Source organism: Mus pahari, chromosome 14 (genome assembly GCF_900095145.1).
Source record: "Mus pahari chromosome 14, PAHARI_EIJ_v1.1, whole genome shotgun sequence".
In the NCBI taxonomy this organism is placed as follows: domain Eukaryota; kingdom Metazoa; phylum Chordata; class Mammalia; order Rodentia; family Muridae; genus Mus; species Mus pahari.
This window is the reverse complement of record NC_034603.1, coordinates 88,674,021-88,693,279: the sequence shown is the minus strand read 5'-3', so window position 1 is coordinate 88,693,279 and position 19,259 is coordinate 88,674,021. Positions and strand designations below refer to the sequence as shown.

The 19,259-nt window shown below is 44.1% G+C and overlaps 1 protein-coding gene across 1 annotated transcript in view; it reads right to left on the bottom strand.

The window, feature by feature from the left end:
• Positions 1-19,259, bottom strand: part of Tbcd (tubulin folding cofactor D) — a 168,583-nt gene that overhangs the window by 14,163 nt on the left and 135,161 nt on the right. The window contains exons 23-29 of the mRNA XM_021211855.1: positions 17,669-17,700; positions 10,535-10,597; positions 9,702-9,778; positions 8,348-8,429; positions 6,416-6,534; positions 4,223-4,314; positions 3,380-3,520 (exon numbers count right to left, since the gene is read on the bottom strand). Coding sequence (XP_021067514.1) covers positions 3,380-3,520; positions 4,223-4,314; positions 6,416-6,534; positions 8,348-8,429; positions 9,702-9,778; positions 10,535-10,597; positions 17,669-17,700 — 606 coding nt within the window. The remainder of the gene's footprint in view (positions 1-3,379; positions 3,521-4,222; positions 4,315-6,415; positions 6,535-8,347; positions 8,430-9,701; positions 9,779-10,534; positions 10,598-17,668; positions 17,701-19,259) is intronic.

Genomic DNA, 19,259 nt, shown 5'->3' with positions numbered 1-19,259 from the left:
CGAGCCTCTTGGTAAAAACACCCCACAGATATGCTCAAAAATGCTGTTTAATCCAGGGAGCAATGGCAATTTAATGAAACCATTGTCACAGAGCCCAGTCCATATCACCTGGTCTGTACAGACCTGGCACCCCTCTCTGTACAGCCCTTCCACTCTCAGGGAAGTGAAGACAGTAGATCTCAGTGGTATCTGACTGGTTATTATCACCACCAGGTAAAAGAAAACTATGTAACACTAACCCCTGCAATTTAACTATAACTTAGGAAACTCAGTTAAAAACTAAATAAATTATAAATAAAAGATAGCAAATACTAAAACAGCAGTAGCAACAATATATCGACCAAATGTGCAGTCTTTACAATAACTATATCTGAGAAATATGAAGGATATAGAGCAAAGTAAATGAAAAGGTCAGAATTTCAAAAACACCTGGGCTCTCTGAGAAAGGTCTAGCTACTGTTGAATTAAAGACAACAACAAAAAGGAGGGTCAAGGTATGTGTGCCACTCATGTGACCGTATGGTTCATCGTGCCATGCTGATTGCTGTGGTTCAGAAGCACCACGGCTGGCAGCTGTTGGTCACTGTCTTCCTGTGGAAGCTTCCTGTGGAAGCCTGCACGCAGCCTTCTGGTACCATGGGAACTAGTCCTCAGGAAGGAGGCTTTCAGGTCAGTTCCAGCTCAGAGGCCTCGGGGCCTGGTGTCTGAAACTCATGATATGTGACCAACAACTCAAAAGAGGGCTTCTTGTGACTTGTTAGGGTCTTTATTAGATGGTCTTTGGCTCTTGGAGGGAACACTGTATAAATCCATATGACTTTTTCAGACTCCTTACTGGTTTTTTTACCCTCCTCCTTCTGTATGTGTAACCTACAGCCCTCTAAATGGATTCAATACCTGCTCAGAGGGAAATCAGGTCTTATACTGGAAGCCCCGCCAACTATTCAAGGCTCCTGACATCAGGGATCCTGGACGAGAACCTACAACTGCCACTATGCTAGCATAATCCCTAACTACATTCTAAACCTTGGTCCTTAAACCCACAGGTACGTGTAGTCCTCACCCCTCGTCAAATGCAGAGCTGTGGAGCCTCTCAGTGTCAGGGATCATTATGGAAGAGGAGGCAGAAACATTGTGAGAACCAGAGGAACAGGGACTTTGCTGTGAGAGCATAAAGTCTCACCAGCATCACTGCCCAAAGCTGAGCTGAACAAGAACAATGGACATGCTTCTGTGGACTGGGGTGGGCAAGGCTCAGGAGGCCTAATCCTACACGAATGCTGAGAGTGGGACACACACACACACACACACACACACACACACACAGTACATAACAACTAATGAAAAAGGAAGCCATGAATTTGAAAGAACAAGGAGAGGGGTCTATGGGAATTTAGAGAAAGGAAAGAAACAGGAGACATGATGTAAATATAATCTCAAAAAATAAGAGAAAATATTTTAAAAAGTGTTTGGAATTGAACCATTCACTACTGGCAATTCTACACTGGACACCCTCCAGAGCAGAATTCGGTCCACCCTTTGCAGAGCAAGTTGAGACAGAAAAACTCCACAGAGGGTAAGGTGCTAAGGACCAGGTCTCGAGAAGAACCCCGTCACTGGCCCTTTCTGCTTTGCTGGAAAGAGTGTCCCAGTGCCAGGCAGACTGCAAAGGAATACACGGTTGTGTAACTGTTTAGTCCAAAGTGAAATTGCTTTGGAAGGGGGGGAGGACCTTAAGACCCAGGAAGCTGTTGAAATTTATAAGGCTCAGGAAGCTAATGAAAGCTCCCCAAGCTCAGGTATAAAAGCAATAAAAACTGCTGGGGAGATGACACTCTCTGCTGGCAGAGCTGCCTCCAAGTAGTGCAGGAGTCTCCAGAGGTACAGGTTTTGTGAGCTGTCACCCCTGCTAGGGAGTGCTTTCAGAGATGCAGCTGCCTTAAGTCATCTATATAAGTAATCCCTTACCTATGCTCCTGTAAGTAACTTCAAGACCCTCTAAGCTAGACTTAGGTGGAATTGTTCCTCTGGTCTGTCTTCAGTGCCCTGTACTGGGTAAACATGTTTGTTAACATCTTCCATGGAAAAAACACTCAACATTCACAAATTTTCCATCTCGAACTGCAAAGGAATCTAGGTCAACCAGGTCTCTTGAGAGTTCAGGGGCCTCAGAAAAGAAGTTCAGGGCCTGCCACTGGCCACGTGTGGGCTGGGTTCACAATGCCAGCTTAGGCTACTGCCTGCTGTTAATCCTGTGGCACAGTCTAGAAGGGTCTGCAGAAGAGAGCACATAGGTGGGGATCCCTTGCCTGCACATTTCAGCTGTGTTGGGGGAGATCTTGGCAAGGTTGGAAATGGCCATGGGGCCCCTCAAAGCCTCCATTTACCAGGCTCTGATAATACAGAGGTCAGCCACAGGGAAGCCCTTCCTGTGTCTGTACAGATGTATCCAGACAACTCAACCCATAACAGATGATGGACCTGAAGGGAGATGTCCTAAGGTGGAGGAAAATATATTTACAATAAGGAGAATATAGGAAATGCCAGCAAACAGACACTGGGAAGACCCAGTGCAAATATAAATTAGTGACCAATGTTACATGAAATTAAAACTATAAAATGAGCTTTACTGTAGAAAATAAATAAAGGAAAAGTCAATGAGCAGAATATAAACTAATTAACTTTTATACAACTGAAGAGCAACAATAACAAAACATGACAAAATGAAGAGACCTTCAGGTTCTGTTTGGCATGTGACAAGTGCTTGAGTTTCTGGAACGTGAGGACGGGGNGGGGGGGTGGGGGGGGGGAATCTTCAAAATGATCCATAAAGTGGGGCAACCACCAGGCAAGGAGATGTAAGAAGAAACAATGGCTGGCACCCAGAATGAGAGGAAGGGAAAATGAAAAGGCAGGAGGAACATGTCAAAAAAATAAATCCTGGCACATCATATGCAAGGGGTACATGGTCTCTCCTTGTCTCATTACATCGATCAAGACAGAATCTTCTGTAAGCTCCTTCTGAACTCTTCACAACAGTGCTTGCAGCCAGCAGGAGGGAGTGTGAGGCTCGTGGCACAGCAGCATTAGCCTCGCTCCCTACCTCACGAGGTGTTTGTCTCTGCAACCTGGGCAAGAACCTTGCCCTACAGGAGGAGGGAGGAGACAATCAGGCCTACTCAAAGGACCATGGATGCCTGAGCAGCATAACAGGGAAGCAGAAGCTCGTGGCTGCTCACCTGACAGCAGACAGCCGCTGCGAGAGTTTCTACAGTGACTGAATGCCTATTGTCCTGGGTGCCTTGAGATGCCATGCCCTCCCGTGTGTAAGAGCATTTATGAGTCAGCAGGGGAGACATACTACAAACACTGTCCTTACCAGGCTCCCACATCCCCTCTGCTGTCTGTGGTGTAATCACTCATGCAGCTCAGCAATGCAGCATAGACCTCAGAGACGTTCTCTTTGCATATGACTTCATCTGGAAGCCCCTGTGTGTTCACACCAACCGTCTGGCAAATTCTGAAATTAAAATATGCGTGCCTGTGAGCTCATCCTTCACATTACAATGACCTCAAGTATCTTGCTGAGGGGAACACTGGGCATGTCGGAGGAGCCTCAGGGGCAGACTTAGGGGGGCAGAGCACCCACCCCACAACAGGTGCAGAATGGTGCTCGCTGTGAAGTCACCTTCACCGCCCCCACAGTCTGCAAGGTAGCTGGCTCTTTCTTCCACCCCGATAAAAATGCGGCTATGAGAACTCAGAGGAGTAAATGGGCTTACAGGAAGGACCATGGGAACTAAGAGAGGCACACATGGCCCTACACACTGCATCTACACACAGAAGTCACTAAGACGCAAGGTTCAGGCATTGCTGAATGCCTCAACTCACGTCTTCATCCACTTTATTTATTAACTTTATTATTTATTTATTTAGCAGTACTGTGAAAGAACTCATAGCTGTATGAGCTTAACAAGAACTCTGCCACTGTGCTGCTCCAAGGCCCACATGATAGCTTGGTTTGTTTCTGTTTGGTTTCATATAAAGCCTCAATGTTGCCAGGGCTAGCCTCAAACCTCGGTTTCTGAGGTGGTTTTCTAGTGAAAATGCAAATGTTCCCTGACAATGATCTGAAAACACCTCTACATTCCTGCTCTGGGCTAACCTGACAGACAAGCCACATGGCGCCTGTTGATGCCCGCCTGCCAGGCTAGAGGCTCACCTTGAGATTGCTTTCAGACCGTCTCTCCTGGCCTCAGCAAAGCTCACATCACTGGGAGAAATACAGGTGACTCTTCTCAGACCTGAGAGAACCTAAGGGCAAGAGGGTCCCCAAAAGAAGTATCAACCACAAAGTAAACACAGTTTTTAGACAGTTGCAGTAAGTAGCCCAGTCTGGCCTTGAACCTGAGAATCCTGTCTCATCCTCCTCAGTGCTGTGAGTGTGTACCACCAAGTGTGGCTTTCAACATGCTTCTTTTTCAGAGATTGGCTCTGGAGCCACAGAACATAGTAGCCATGGGTGGGGCTTGCTCGGCAGCTCACAGGAGCCACTTCCTACACAAGACAACATGCCCTGATTCAGCTTTTGGAAGGACTTAATGAAAAGACCATCCCACAGCCTCCTCTCAGCTTCACCCAAACCCCAGTGACTGCCATGGATCAGACCTCATCCCTACAAGAACTTCCTGCCAATTGTTTCCATCTTGTAGAGGGAACAGTTGGTATTCTGGATCCCAAAAACAAATGAGGAAAAAATACTTATATATCCACCGACCTCCGTGTGTGTGTGTGTGTGTGTGTGTGTGTGCGCGCGCGCGCGCGCGCGCGCGCGCATTTGTGTGCCTATACAATCAAATATCCTACAGCCTGTATATGGAGGTTGTTAGAGGACAACTTTGTGAAGTTGGTTCTCTCTACCTTTACATAAATTCTAGGGGTCAAACCTGGATCATGAGGCTTGCCCAGCAAGAGACTTATTCTCTGAGCTACAGTGTAGGCCCAGGGCTATTTCTATTTATGCATGTATGGATGCATGCATACATATGAATATTCTTTTTTTTTTTTTGGTTTTTTTGAGACAGGGTTTCTCTGTGTAGCGCTGGCTGTCCTGGAACTCACTTTGTAGACCAGGCTGGCCTCGAACTCAGAAATACGCCTGCCTCTGCCTCCCGAGTGCTGGGATTAAATGCATGTGCCACCACGCCCGGCTATGAATATTCTATTTGCATGTATGACTTCATGACAGAAGAGGGCATCAGATCCCATTATAGAAGGTTGTGAGCCACCACGTGGATACTGGGAACTGAGTTCAGACCTCGGGTAGTACAGCCAATGCTCTTAACCACTGAGCCATCTCTATTCTTGGGCTGACAGCTCAGTTCTAAAAATCTTTCATTTTTAGCCACATTTCAAGTGCATAAACTCCAGGGTGAGGGCAGTTATTATGACAGATGTATATAGGCTTTGTAGAAGGATAAAGAGGCCTATCGGCACACCATCAAAACCTGTCTGGTCCCACAGGTGGAAAGGACACCAACAAGAAGCAAATGTGGTGAATTTGTCTTAGTGCATCCCGGCCTGTATGACAACGGGGACAGACTGCAAGAGGATCTTGGGGCGAGTTGGCAGGCCAAGCCTGGTGTTTCAACTCAGAGGAGAAGGGCGGATGGACTAGGTAAGTGTGGAAAAGACAGTCCCCAGAGCCAGACTGGAACTATGTCCAGAGCTTACATGGGGGAGGTAATACAGGGGAGAGAGCGGGTCACACCAGAGTAGATGAGACACTGTGAGAGGAGGAGACTGAAGGAGACAGAGGGCACCCCATGTGGCACCTGGGCTAACAACCTAGATGTAAGAAATGAACAAGTCTCTCAACTCATGGCTTTCAGTGGTAGATCCAGCAGAGGAAACACATCTTGGTCTTTCTAGATCAAAGGGGCTGGATGAGGGGCTTGGTAAGGCTGAGAGGTCCACTTGGCACCTCACCGGGCAAAGCATGAACAACCATAGGGCACGAGCCTGAGACATGGGGCTGGCAGCCTTTACCCATACCTAGTCTACCTCCTACCATGACTATAAACAGGATGAAACACAAGTAACCTAAGGTACATGGAATTTCAGAAGGAATGTTAACTGCACGGCTCCATTATTAGGGAAATAAATTGAGATGGTTATAAGCCTAGAGGTACATTCGGGGCACTATCTACTGCACAGAGGCTACTGTTTTCTCATCCAGGCAGCCATGGTTTCTTCAGACAGTACCTACCCACCCTACAGATTTGTGCACAACTCTGTGTGTCTTGCAAGAGCAGGTTAGCCCCGCTGCCTTGCATGGCCATGTGTTACCTCCAGGAATTCCTTTAGTTGCCGGCCCTTCACATCTGTGCCCCTGTGGTGCTGTTGGCACCCTCACCTGCTGCAGATGGCCCTTGAGAAGGAAACCTGGGAGGGCACCCAAGGCTGAGGAAAAGCCACAACGGGCCATCTCCTCTGGGCTCTGGAGCTCAGCAAGGTATTGGGGAATCAGCTCCTCTGAAAAGAAAAAGTATTCAGAAGTGACCACTGCCTCGAGGACCCCTGAGAAATACAAGTTAGATGTCCCAAATTATGGGACACTCAGAGCACAATGGCAACACTGATGAAGCACACAGGGCCATTCATGCAGCAATGACAATATCAAAGATCTCAAGGGAGAAACAGAAACTGATGAGCCTAGGGGGTCTGACAGGGTGAGGGGAAGAATTTGAAAACTGACTAAGCCAGTTCTGTTCTTTTATAACACAGCTCAGGAAGATGGCAAGGAGGCAGATACCATCCCTGTGTCCTGCCAGTCAAACCTTGGCCATTGGTGGCTGCAAGGACCCATTCACTGAAACCCCAGAAATATACTCTTATCCATCCTCAAATGTGGAGGCAGAAACACTCTCAACTCACACACACCAGGGTAAATTCACTTCGGTAGCCATGTAAGGAGAGGGGCGTCTTTTTAGTCTACTCATGTTTCAGTGCACCAATGGGGACACCATTTATTGTCAACAGATATTACATGGTACTTTGTTGGAAAAGTACAATGTGACATTATTGCTCTACTTTTTTTTTAGATTATTGAGAAATCCGGTTCTTTTTTTTTTTTTTTAAGATTTATTTATTTATTTATTTATTATATGTAAGTACACTGTAGCTGTCTTCAGACATTCCAGAAGAGGGAATCAGATCTTGTGATGGATGGTTGTGAGCCACCATGTGATTGCTGGGATTTGAACTTAGGACCTTCGGAAGAGCAGTCGGGTGCTCTTATCCGCTGAGCCATCTCACTAGCCCTATTGCTCTACTTTTAAAATATAGACTACATATAATCAATTATGTTACTATCAATGCATAAAGTTACCCATGGTTAATAAACACTGTAAAAATGACTAGATTCAAGTCTGCCATCAGCTCACAACCACCTTTAACTCAGTCTCCAGGGAAGCTGACACCCTCTTCTGGCCCCTTTAGGCATCAGTCACACAAACGATACACAGGCAAAACACACATACATATAAAATAAAACAGAAAGATTAAAAAAAGAAAACAGGGAAAAGTCTGCCAGGGAGCTGGGAAGGCAGCTGGGTCAGTAAAGGGCTCACTGTTTAAGCATGAGGACCTGGGTTTAAATTCCCAACATATAAAAAGAGGCAGGCATGGTAGTATATGCCTGTAATCCCTGCACTGGGAAGACAAGAGGATTTCTGGGGCTCACTGGCCAGCATAACTGGTGAGCCCCAGGTTCAATGAAAGACCTTATCTGAAAGAAAGAAAGAAAGAAAGAAAGAAAGAAAGAAAGAAAGAAAGAAAGAAAGAAAGAAAGAAAGAAAGAAAGAAAGAAAGAGAGAGAGAAACCCAGCACATGTCATCGATGTGCACAAACACGAACACACAGATACCATACACAAAAAGTATCTGCCAGAAGATCAAATTCCAGTATATTTTTATATTTTTGCAAAATCACAAAAAGGAAATGTAAATTACTGGACAGTCTTGTATCCAGACTTTTACGCAGAGTCTCTAGAAGTCATGCCCCAGTGAAGCTCCCTGTTCAGAGATTAAGGTGCTTGCTCCCTTGGGCAGCTATGTTGTCTGGACAGATCTAAGGACATGTCCTGAACCCAAGTGGCTCAGGGGAAGCTATGTGAAGGATTCTGTGTAACGGAGACCTCCCCCTCTCCTTCCCATAGCTCAGTTGCCTGGCACGAGCTGGGTGGGTCCTAAGAGACTAACTCCAGAAAGGTGACCAGACAGGGTTGCTTCTCAGACCAACCCAGCCCAAGATCCCTGCTTTAGGCCCAACATACAGCTCACTCACTCGCGATGGAGGACCCTGCCTCCCCAGGCTCCTTCACATAGTATTCACTGCAGAGGGCAGCCAGGGCAGAGACAGCCACCTCCTAAAACAGAAGAGGACATGAGTGAAAGTGGCTCTGTCCGAGAAGTCCTAAGGCACAGATGACTGGGTCACTGCAATAAAGCACAATGAGTATGTTAAAAAAAAAAAAAATCAAAGTGTCATTGTTATACTCTGGCTTGTCTTATCAGCACCTGTCAGATGTATCGATCACTTTAAATTCTCTGCACCAGTAAATGTAAAGTGAGAACTCTTTACTTCTTCCATACAGTACCATTTCTACATACTCTCAAATGGCACAGTTAATATAAAACAAAACATTTTTTCCCTTCCCAGCAGAAGGGATGTGGGGATGGAGTGTGTTCTTTATATGGACAAGAGCTCAAAACGGCATTGGTGGAATATACAGAATATGAGGGTTTCTCGGCATCTCTAACAGGAGGGTATGCAGAACATAGAGTTTGGAACCAATCTCAGCCCAGTAACTAATAAGCTAGATGATGCAGTATCACACAGAATAGGGGGCTGTGTGGCATATCCTTGGATCTCGACCTCCTCCAACTCAATCCAAGCCTTCCATTCAAACTCTCCCCAAAACTAAGGAGAAAGGAACTGAGGAGGGACGGGGAGACCCCTCAATATACCACACAGATGCTACATGTACTAATCAAGCAGCAAAGAATATCATAATCATGGCTGGTGGGACTTGATTATGCATAGTGTTTTTTAAAGAAAATTCTGAGACATCAACCATAAGGCCTACAAATTTAACCAGGAAAACTACCACAATTCCAGATTTCCGCAGAATGATAATGTTGCCTAAGAAACAAAACAGAAGGAAACACAGGTTGGCAGGGCTCACGTAAACATAACTGTGCTTCCAGTCCTCACCTGGCACATCACTGCCTTTCCAAAATATCAACAATCACAGCTTACCACCTAAAAAATGTGTCACATGTCACAGCTCTGCTTCTGCAAGGCCACCTGACCCCAAGGCATGGACACAAGCTTGAGCATGTAGTTGCTCAAGCACAGTCTCTTTTGTGTTTCCTCATCTTCATGCTAATACTTTCCACACCAGCACTCAGGCATGACCTAAGCAAACCATTACTAGCAAAACAGAGGAAAAAACTTTGGTAAAGACAGAAAGTGTAGCAATGAGAGTAAAGTTTGTGGTTACTAATGGTCATTCTAGCCTACCTGTGCAAATCACGCAGGCCCAATGGTAGTGTTGAGAACTGTCCGGTTAGTGCATGAAGGGGCAACTGAGTCAGGCACTGTGGACAGCATTAGTGCCGCTCTCTGGGCAGCATACCTTGATCTGTTGTCTGGAATGGCTTGAAACAAGGTGAAGACTCCTGAGAGTGTCATTTATCAGCCACTGCCAGCCATCTGCCAAAAGAGCAAAGAAACAGCCCACCTCAGAATACTTCGCCGATCCTGAGAACAAACATCTTCTGCTTGCTGTTACAGCAGAGGGTGACTTATCTTGAGAGAACATTCTTCTGACTGCACAAAAGCCCAAGAGCCCCAGTTCCAGGAAGAAGCCCACCTCAGGCTGCTCAGAGTCATCTCCCCAGCACCCTGCTACCACCATCACTGTGGAGAAAAGGCAGTTTCCCTGCAAAATGTGTTTGGGAACTTTTTGTTTTGTTTACAGTTGCAAGCTTCAAGTGATCTTTTCCTATCTCTCTCCCTCAACTTCTGATCCCTGACAATTTAAACCCAGCTTCAACTCAACTACATCCAATAAATGAGTTGAGATATACTGTCTCCAGCTAAATAAAATTAGTAACTTTAGACTAGGGTAGGCAGGCCTGGGAGAACTGCCCTTTGTATAGCAATAGGATTATTTAGGTAATAAATAAGTACCTGGTCATCTAGACTCTCATCTATCTGGGAGAGGAATGCCCAGGATTGGGTACAATGGTGACAGGCAGAGCCACAGCCAATGATGGAGCCCAGAAGGACTCCCTGCCCTTTCTGGAAGAGGATGACAGGAGTTTGCAGCAATTTCAAGACAATAGCAATGCTGTGATCCTTTAAACTATAGTGCATCATGCACCCACCCCGCAGGCTCATCTCTTACTTTGAACTTGAATAACAGTGTAAGGACATGCTATCTGTGTTGTTGAGGAAAGCACCTACCAATAACGGTGTCACCTTTAAAGGGCATTCTGGAAAGTGACAGGTTCTCTATTAAGATGCACACTATGGAAAAAGAAAAACACATTATTTTCCCAAAATGACTCTTATAGCTGACCTCACTACATCTTAAACAGTGTAGAGCCAGCACCTAACTTTCCCTCCCACCTCTCATGCTGGCAAGTCCAGGCTCTCTCCCCAGACGGATACTAGGAAGAAGATACTCCAGACCTATCTTGAAGACAGAAGCTTGGGGAGCCCTCTTGAACAACCTGTGTGAACTCAGAGATCCAAGTAAGGTTAAGAACACTTCAAGTCAGGTACGGCCCAGTGGAGGAGCTCCTTAGCCTCACTTGGACCCTGGGATAATCTAGACCGTCACTTGACTGTATTTAGTCTGGAAGAGTTTCTAGAAAAGCTTTCCAGAGGAGAAAAGACCCACCTTGAATGTGGGCAGCACTGTTGCATGGTTTTCTCTCCACGATCAAATAAAATGGAACATTAGCATCACCCCATCTCTACATTTTCTAATCGCACATGCTATGTAACCAGCTCCTCACACTCCTTCAGCTACAACTATAGCTGTTCTCGCTGCCTCAGTTTCCCTGCCACGATGGGTCTGTGTAAGGGGAGATGCTGATACTAAGGTATAGTTCCCAAACTGGTTCTTTACTTGTTAATAAAGAAGGCCGAAGCTGGGCAGTGGTGGCGCACACCTTTAATCTCAGAACTTGGGACAGAGGCAGGCGAATTTCTGAGTTCAAGGCCAGCCTGGTCTACAGAGTGAATTCCAGGACAGCCAGGGCTACACAGAGAAACCCTGTCTTGGGAAAACAAAACAAAACAAAACAAAACAGCTCCTCTCATTCCCTGCATCTCTCTTTTCCTTTTGATTTTTTTTTCCTTTTTTATCTCTTCTTTTTTTTTTTTTCTCAAAAAACACACTCAACAGGACTGTTCCATCAAACTACAAGCCAAAATAAGCCTTCCTTTCTGGTATTTTTCTGTTTGTTCATTTGTTTTTTTCCTGATATTTTGTAATAGCAGTGAAAGCAGTTCAATGATCCAGGTCCTGGGCAGGTAAGCACCAGAGAGCCACAGGTATAAGGCAGATAAGCACCTGAAATCCATGGATATAGGGCAAGGGGGTGTCTGGGGATATAACAGATGTAAGGCACAAGGTCATTATAGAAGCACAATGCAGTGCAGTCCTAAGAATCAGACTGGTAAAACCCACTGCCCTCAAAGATGGGCCTGGGTGGCGCTCTGGTAAATACTAGTCATCTATTAGTGCTGCTGTTTGATTTGTGACATAATAAAATAATGACTGTATCCACAGGTAGGAACACAACAGGCTGGCATGGCATTAAGTCACATAGAGAAGACAACTTAAAGCAAATGTAGTAATATCTGAACACCTCTATCAGCAAAGGAGGAGCTGTGCATCCAAGAAGCTGTGTGGGAAACTAGCCGAAAGGGCCATACTTCAGAGTGGTCAGTCTCCACCGGATATGGCCTGCCTGGGCACCACCCAACTTGAGATGCAAAAAGAGAATTTTAAGTATTTTTCTTTTATTTATAAACCTAGAATCTCATGCCAGTCAACAGGAACAGGGACAAACTCCCTGAAGTATGGTGCTAAGTGATGAAGCCTCTATTGTAATAACAGGACCGGGGACAGACACAGGTGACACAGGTGGGCACAGCCAGTCCCTCTCTTATACCACCTGCCTACAGTGATTCCTTGGTCTGTCCTCACACTCATTGGTGCCTTCTCACTCCTGTTCTTAGACTCATTACTTGGGCCCTCCCTCACACTCCCCCAGAATGACCACTTGGGTCCCTCTCTTCACACCTGCTTCCCAGAATGATGGGTCAGGCATCTCATCCCTCATTCCTGGCCCATTTGTCAATGCCTGCTCACCCTCCTCCTCCTCGTCACACTGCTACAACAGCCCAGCTGGTCTCTTCACATGCACTACACTAAAATGAAAACATTTAGTGGGCTTTCTTCTGAATAATTTGTAATTCTGTAAAAACTATGTAAATATGTAAAGCAAATATGTGCCCATAACATTCTGCTGACGGCCAGTCACCGTGTTATAGTTGACGGGCATACCTCACAGTTCAGATACATGAGGAGAACATGTTGATTCCAATAGACATCCTTTTCTTTCTTTCTTTTTTTTTTTTTTTTAAGATTTATTATGTATGTGAGTACATTGTTGCTATCTTCAGACACACCAGAAGAGGGCACTGGATCTCCATTACAGGTGATTGTGAGCCACCATGTGGTTGCTGGTAATTGAACTCAGGACCTCTGGAAGAGCAGTTAGTGCTCTTAACCACTGGGCCATGTCTCCAGCCCGACCTCCTTTTTGTAAGTCCACTACCAAGTATCATATCTCTACTTCCAAATATTCAGGCCCGGCCGGGCAGTGGTGACACATGCCTTTAATCCCAGCACTCAGGAGGCAGAGGCAGGCGGATTTCTGAGTTCAAGGCCAGCCTGGTCTACAGAGTTCCAGGACAGCTAGGGCTACACAGAGAAACCCTGTCTCAAAAAAACAAAACAAAATAACCCACCAAATACTCAGTCCCAAAGCAAGTCTCAACAGATACAAGAAAATTGAAATAACTCCTGTATGTAATCAGACCACCATGGATTAAAGCTGGATTCCATCAACAACAGAAACCACAGAAAGCCTACGGACTCAGAAAAACTAAACAACTCTCTACTCAGTGACCACTGGGTCAAGGAAGAAAAAGAAATTCAATGAAAATGAATATACAACATACCCAAACCTATAAAACATAAGGAAGAATGATGAGGAAAGTTCATAGAACTATGTACCTTCATAAAGAAATTAGTGAGATCTCACAGCAACTTAACAGCATACCTGAAAGCTCTAGAGAAAAAAGAAGCGAACATACCTAAGAGGCATAGACAGCAGGAAATAGTCAAACCCAGGGCTGAAATGAATAAACTAGAAACAAAGAATCCAAGAAGCCAAGAGTTGATTCTTTGAGAAAAATCAACAAGACAGACCCTTAGCCAAACTAACAAAAAGGCAATGAGAAAATATCAAAATTAACAAAATGAAAAGGGAGACATAACAGATACTGAGGAAATCCAAAGAATCATTAGGTCTTACTTTAAAAACCTGTACACCACAAAATTGGAAAATCTAAACAAAATGGACAACTTTCTTAAAACTATTTACTATAGTTAAATCAAGGTCAAGTAAACAATTAAATAATTTAAATAGACCTATAATCCCTAGGGGAATATAAGTAGTCATTAAAAATCTACCAACCAAAAAAAAAAAAAAAAAAAGTCCAGGGCCAGATGGTTTTAGTGCAGAATTCTACCAGAATTTCATATAAGTGACCCTAAAAATTCCACCAGAGAACTCCTAAACCTGATAAACAGCTTCAGTGCAGTAGCTGGATATAAAATTAACTCAAACAAATCAATGGCCTTTCTCTACACAAAGGATAAACAGGAGGAGAAAGAAATTAGTCAAACCCTTCACAATAGTCACAAAAAATATAAAATACCTTGGTGTGACTTTAACTAAGGAGGTGAAAAATCTGTATGACAAAAACATTAAGTCTCTGAAGAAAGAAATTGAAGAAGATCTCAAAAAAAATGGAAAGATCTCCCATGCTCATGGATCGGGAGGATTAATATAGTAAAAATGGCTATCCTGCCGAAAGCAATCTACAGATTCAATGCAATCCCCATCAAAATTCTAACTCAATTCTTCACTGAATTAGAAAGGGCAATCTGCAAATTCATCTGGAATAATAAAAAACCTAGGATAGCAAAAACTCTCAACAATAAAAGAACCTCTGGGGGAATCACCATACCTGATCTCAAGCTGTTCTACCAGACTTTCAAAACAGAGCTAATAACAATAGTCCTCAAATTATTCCACAAAATAGAAAACAAAAGGAACATGGCCAAATTCATTTTATGAGGCCACAGTCACTCTGATACTGAAACCACACAAAGACTCAACAAAGAAAGAGAATTGCAGACCAATTTCCTTTATGAACTTCCATGCAAAAATACTCAATAAAATATTTGCAAACCGAATACAAGAACATGTGAAAAACAACATCCACCATGATCAAGCACATTTCATCCCAGAGATGCAGGGATGGTTCAACGTTTGAAGATCCATTGATGGAATCCACCATGAAAAGAAAAGAAGAGAAAAGAAAAGAAAAGAGAAAAAAAAACCCTCCATCATCCTTTCATTAGATGCTGGAAAAGCCCCTGACAACATCCACCCCACGGTAAGCCTTGCAGAGATCAAGGATACAAGGCACACACCTAAACACAATAAAGGAAACACACAGAAATCCGACAGCCAAAATCAAATTAAGTGGAGAGAGACTTAAAGCAGTTCCACTAAAATCAAGGACAAGACAAGGCTGCCCACTCTCTCCACATCCATTCAATACAGTACTTGAAGGTTTAGCTAAAGCAGTAAAACTACTAACAGAGATCAAGGGGGAACAAATTGGAAAGGAAGAATTCACAGACGATGATAGTATACACAAGTGACTTCAAAAATTCTACCAGAGAACTCCTGCAACTAATAAACACCTTCAGCAAGGTGCTGGGTACAAAACTAAAAAAAAAAAAAAACAAAAAAACAAAACAAAAAAAAAACCAGAACCAGTACTCCTCCTTAACATAAACAATAAATAGGCTAAGAAAGAAATTAGGGAGACACCCTTCACAATAGCCACACACATAAAATATCTTGGTGAACTCTAATCAAACAAGTGAAAGACCTGTGTGATAAGAACTTCAAGTCTTTGAACAAAGAAACTGAAGGAGATATCAGAAGATGGAAAGACCTCCTATGCTCATGGATTGGTAGAATTAACATAGTAAAAATGGCCATCTTACCAAAAAGCAATGTACAGATTCAATGCAATTCCCATAAAAATTCCAACACAATTCTTTATACACCTTGAAAGGGCATTTTTCAGCTTCATACTGAAAAACAAAAAAAATCCAGGATAGCTAAAACAATTCTGTACAGTAAAAGAATTACAGGCACTTGATTTTTCACAAAGCTAAAACTATACAATAGAAAAGAGAAAGCCTCTTTAACAAATATTGATAGTCTGACTGGCTGTCTGCATGTGGAAGAATGCAAATAGATCCTTAGCTATCACACTGCCCAAAACTCAACTCCAAGTAGATTAAAAGCCTCAACATTAAGACTGAATACACTAAGTCTGATAGAAGAGAAAATGGGGAATAGCCTTGAACTCACTGGCACAGGAGACATCATCCTGAACAGAACACCAACAGTTCAGGCACTAAAATCAACAATTAATCCCTGGGATCTGATGAAACTGAAAAGCTTCTGTAAGGCAAAGGATACTGTCAAAAGGACAAAATGGCAGCCTACAGACTGGGAAGAACTCTTCACCAGTCCTCCATCTGACAGAGGAGCAATATGCAAAATATATAAAGAACTCAAGAAATCAGACATCAACAAACCAAATAACCCAATTTTAAAAATGGGGTACAGATCTAAACAGAATTCCTGACAAAGGACTCTGTAATGGTTGAAAAGCACTTAAAGAAATGTTTAACATTCTTAGTCACTAGGGAAATGCAAATCAAAATGACTCTGATAGTCCATTTTACACCCATCAGAATGGCTAAGATCAAAAACTCAAGTGACAATACATTGCTTGTGGGAATACAAACTAGTACAGTTGATTTCTACTCTGGAAATCAATTTGGTGGTTTCTAAAGAAAATTTGGAATAGTTCTGTCTCAAGTCCCAGCTATACTACTCCTGGGCATATGCCCAAAAGATGTTCCACCAAACCACCAGGACACTTGCTCAACTATGGTCACAGAAGCTTTATTGGTAATAGCCAGAAACTGGAAACAACCCAGATGTCCCTCAACTGAGAATGGATAAAGAAAATGTGGTACGTTTACACAATGGAATATTGCTCAGCTATTAGAAACAATGACATTATGAAATTTACAGACAAATGGATGGAACTGGAAAAGATCACTCTGAGTGGGGAACTGAGACCCAGAAAGACAAGCATGTTATGTTCTTACTTATAAGTGGCTATCAGCCATAAACTACAGTATAACCAAGTTACAATCCACAGAAGCCAAATAACAAGGAGGGCCCAAGGGGGGACTCCTGAATCTCACTCAGAAGGGAAAATAGAAGAGACACTGGGAGTGGAGGGAAGGAACTGGGAGGGGGTAGGGGGAGAAGGAGGACAGGGGGATCAAGTGTGGAAAAGACAGAGGGTGTAAGGGGAGAAGGAGGACAGGGGGATCAAGTGCGGAAAAGACAGAGGATGTAAGGGGAGAAGGAGGACAGGGGGATCAAGTGCGGAAAAGACAGGGTGAGAGAGCTAGAATCGGTACTGGTAGTGGTAGTAGGGAATCTCTGGGATTTCCCTAGAAACCTAGGATAATGGAAACTCCCAGGAATCTGTGGGGTGACTCTAGTAAGACTCCTAACAACGGGTGATATGGAACCTGAAACTCTCATCTCTTATAGCCAGGCAGGACTTCTAATAGATGGGGACACAAACCCAGTCACAAAGCCTTTGACCCAAAACTTGTCCTGTCTACAAGATATGCAGGGGTAAAGATGGAACAGAAATTGATGGAATGCCCAACGAATTTCTAGCCTGACTTGAGACCCAGATAAGCCAGCAAGAACCTGAGTTTTCTATCACATTCAACTAACTAGGAATATTCACCTGATTATGCTGTAAGATTCCTTGGATATTAACATTCGATCTGAGAAACCAGTCCTTGTTCTGTAGTACTTACTACATAGAAGAAATCTGCAGCTAATATATCCCTATGCCTACCCACAGCGACCAGTCCTGTAGCATATAAGACAGATCAGAGCCCCACAGCTTGAAATAGGGTAACTAGATATACTAGACCAGGTGTAGGAAGCATGTCTGCATACTCCTGGGACGAGCCAGGGGCAGTAGCAAGATCTCCAACAGAAGGGAACAGCTACCACCTGTTACTGGGAGGTCTGGTCTGACCTCAGGATACTACCCCCTCCCCGTACTCAAGTGAAGGACAGCAGCTTCTGGCCCCAGACCTACCTGCTTGTCTCATAAGCTCTCCTCCCAGACCCCTGAAAACCAAAGGAAAATGACAGTTAAAGTCTTTTACACATGAAACACCCCACTAAGCAACAGATACACCTTCAGGCCCCCAAAACTATGACAGTTTTCATTAATCAGGGTGATTTAGTGCTACCTACATTTTTGGAAAAACCCAAAACTGCCATGAAAAGATCAAGATCATCCTCGGGCAGACTCCAGTCCTTTGAGCGTCCACAGGACACTTGGTCATCACCAATATATCACAGAGAACAAATCCCAAATGCTGCTTAACACACTCCACAACAATGCCAAGATGGCCGTCACATGGCCCAAAGCCGTAGTACACTCCTCATGCTCATCATCACCCTGTCTGCCAGAAGCTATCCAGCCCGATGCAGCAGCAGGAGCTGGTAAGTTCCCAAAGGAGAAAACAGCACTGCTGTGGGGAGGCTCTGGTTTCTATGCCAAACGGTAACAAGATGCGCCTTAAAAACATGTAATGCATACATAGCAGACTGGAAGAAAGTATAGCATAGAGCTTCTAGTATATCAGGGCATGGCCACAGAAATTTCCATAGGCAGATGTGGGGGGAGCTAAGTGGAATCCTGATGTCCTGTCAAGACAGGCTTGATAGAGAGGGATGGTTAATAGGTAAAGACAGAAAGGCCAGAGCCTACAGCATAGGAATAGTGAAAATCTGGGATTTTGGGTTTGTTTAAAATTAGAAATATTATAAGAAAGAGTTTTACTTTTAATCCCAAGTGTGGCAAAATGGGGCTGCTGTGAACTGACCCAGCAGCTATGATTTGCCTCCTGCTCTAGCAGAAGTGTGGTTTTGCCAGCTGCTAATTGTTTTTGCAATTATGTGATATTTGCAATTGTGGGAATTTTTTAGAGAGTATATAAAGGCTAGGGCCCCAGTAGGTGGTTACAGTTTGTTAGTAGTCATGCTCAAAGAAGAAACAAAAGAAAAGAAATTAGATTTAGGGCTTTTTCTCTTTCTTTCCTTCCCTCTATCCTTCTCTCTCTCTCCTATCTAGTGATAGAGGGTGAAACAAGGGAGATAAAGGGTGGGAAAAAGAAGAAGCCACAAAGAAGCAAAGACCAGCTACAATTGAAGAAAGAAAGAAACTGGATTTACAGATTTCTTTTCCCCCCTCTTTCCTTCTCTCCTATCCAGTGGTAGGGGGTGTGGTGGTTTAAATATGCTTGGCCCAGGGAATGGAACTATTAGGAGGTGTGGTCTTATTGGAGAAAGTGTGTCACTGTGGGTATGGGCTTTAAGACCCTCATCCTAGCTGCATGGAAGCCAGTCTTCTCCAACAAGATGCTGAGCTCTCAGCTCCTCCTGTACCATGCCTGCCTGGGTGCTGCCATGTTTCTGCCTTGATGATATTGGTCTGAATCTCTGAACCTGTAAGCCAGTCCCAATTAAAAGTTGTCCTTATAAGCCGGGTGTGGTGGCGCACACCTTTGATCCCAGCACTCAGGAGGCAGAGACAGGCAGATTTCTGAGTTCGAGGCCAGCCTGGTCTACAGAGTGAGCTCCAGGACAGCCAGGGCTACACAGAGAAACCCTGTCTCGAA